The sequence below is a fragment of the Penaeus japonicus genome, unplaced genomic scaffold (assembly GCF_977035675.1).
Source record: "Penaeus japonicus unplaced genomic scaffold, GWHDUDI00000001_assembly GWHDUDI00000015, whole genome shotgun sequence".
Taxonomy (NCBI): domain Eukaryota; kingdom Metazoa; phylum Arthropoda; class Malacostraca; order Decapoda; family Penaeidae; genus Penaeus; species Penaeus japonicus.
The window spans coordinates 30,462,954-30,465,453 of record NW_028234417.1 but is presented as its reverse complement, the minus strand read 5'-3'; the positions used below and the strand labels follow the sequence as shown (position 1 = coordinate 30,465,453).

Genomic DNA, 2,500 nt, shown 5'->3' with positions numbered 1-2,500 from the left:
ATGGTTAACAAAAATCTTCTTAGTGTATTAGAGAGCTCATTTTTCATAATATATGAGAACACGAAGAGTAATATACAAAATAATGAAGTCAGGTAGGCTTTGCAATTAACACCTTGGTGAGGAAGCATGGTATGTGCAAAAAAAATGATTAAACAAAACCCTTTCAGACAATAATAGTTTCGGTAATAAGCTATCAATGATCTGACAGTTGGTGGCTTATGGCACTTTACTTAATTTCATGATGTAAAGTTATGGTTTTCAGGAACCTAACCCCAAGACTAAGTGAGGATTAACTACATATAATTAATTTTCCCTCTGAAAGGAACCCCCCCAAAAATTATATAATCCAAATACATTATTGCTATAGAACATAAATGTTTAACATACAAGTCTTCTAAAAAATATATAACTTTAAGCTCTATCAACAATAAGAAAAATATACTTTCATATAAAAATCATAATATAAATAAAAATTATATCAAATCATAACAATGATAATGATCATGAGGTAGTTGATAATGATAGCAATCATGAAATGACAGTAGCATTCATATTATCATTAATAATAACAAAACAATAATAATAATAACTATAGTTATAATAACATCAGTAATGATAATAACAATAATAATGATCATATAAACAATGATAACTTATACAAAATGAAGATCTAAAGTAACAATAATGGCAATGATAATATATGATAATAATCATAATAATATTAATAATAATAATATTAGCAACAACATTCATAGCAATAATAACAACATTGAAATAACTAGAGTAAGATCAATAATAATATAAATAGTAATCAAAACAAAAACAAATAATTATTATGTCATTATTACTGCTAATCACATCAATAGATATTATCATAAAAAAATAAAGAGCTGAAAATAACAATGACAACAATAACAACAATAATTCCAAACCATATAACAATGATAATAGAAAAAAACAACAACATTAGTGATAAATAACAACATAAAACTAAAAACAAACCAAGACAGTAAAACATACCTCACCAAACATTATATCTATTGCACCAACAATAACTACTTTAACAAGCTCTGCCGTCAGTGGAAAGGGTAGACTCTCTTTCTTGTAATCCCTGAAAAATGACAAATGAAACAATTTGAAATCAATGCACAGTAGCTTTATATTCTTCACTTGACAGACATTCAGAATATGTAAATAAAATAGATGCTTTAGAAAAGAAGTAGATCTTTGTTGCAGAAGGGAAGTGAAGTAAAAAATAAAAGTAAATATAAATTTCTCACTATCTTTATATGCTACACTGGAGAATAAACATTGCATGGGTAATGTGAATGTCAAAAGCACACTTATCTTGGTAATATCAGAACAAAAAATTAAACAAAAAAACTAATAGAAAGCATAAATGACCATTGATTAATCATACAGCATTTCATCTTCAAGGCTCAGGATGCAAAGGAAAGGAAGGTATTTAAGATGGCAGGAAGGAAGAACATGAGAAGGAATTAGAAGGGAATAAGAGAAGTGTAGATAGTTGAGGACAAGCCAAGGATGTACACAGTTTGGGAGGCTAGGGATATCAGTTACAAATCTGGCATGTGGCACTTGTTTTTAGCACTGTTCAAGCTGAAGTTGGCAGTTGATTGAAGAGGGAAAAATTCCACCAGTTTACAGACAGAAGTGAAAGCAATACAATTGGATGACCAATTTATTGAATAGCCCAATGGTGTCTCAATGAATTCTGAGTACTATAACTATGTAGAGGAGATGGTTGGTGCATATCCTGTTAAACAGCCTACCAGTTAGTCTGCAAACAGACTGGTAAGCCACCAGAAGTGTCTTTCCTTCTGCTTATGTCATCAATAAGTTAGAAAAATATCAAAGGAGACAGCATGTTATAATTCAACAATAAAACATCACAGACATAGGATGCTAAATATGTATAATGTCACATATATATATATATATATATATATATATATATATATATATATATATATATATATATATATATACATATATATATTATATATATATATATATTATATATTTATATATATATATATATATATATATATATATATATATATAATATATATATATATATATATATATATATATATATTATATATATATATATATATATATATATATATATATATATATATATATATATATAAATATATATATATATATATATATATATATACATATATATATATATATTAGCTTTATTTTCAATTGTAAATTATCATTATGTACAATTAGTGAATCTATATTTAAGAAAACTACATTTTTATAATGTTTATAAAAATTTACTAGAAATACCTTATATTTCTTTGGTAAGTGACACAATAACATGTTCATACAAATTACAGTATGTCAGGTTTAAAAACGAATCTACAAATGCTTTCCAAACTTACATTCACCAGAAATTTGCTATTATCTGATGTGAATGGCCTATAATCTAAAGGCAAGTGGTATAGAATCAAGTGATCACTGTGGC

At 26.0% G+C, this 2,500-nt stretch overlaps 1 protein-coding gene across 1 annotated transcript in view; it reads right to left on the bottom strand.

Moving 5' to 3' along the window:
• Window positions 1-2,500, bottom strand: part of LOC122249984 (ribonuclease P protein subunit p14) — a 4,401-nt gene that overhangs the window by 1,273 nt on the left and 628 nt on the right. The window contains exon 3 of the mRNA XM_043011223.2: window positions 1,021-1,111. Within this exon, the coding sequence (XP_042867157.1) occupies window positions 1,021-1,111 (91 nt within the window). The remainder of the gene's footprint in view (window positions 1-1,020; window positions 1,112-2,500) is intronic.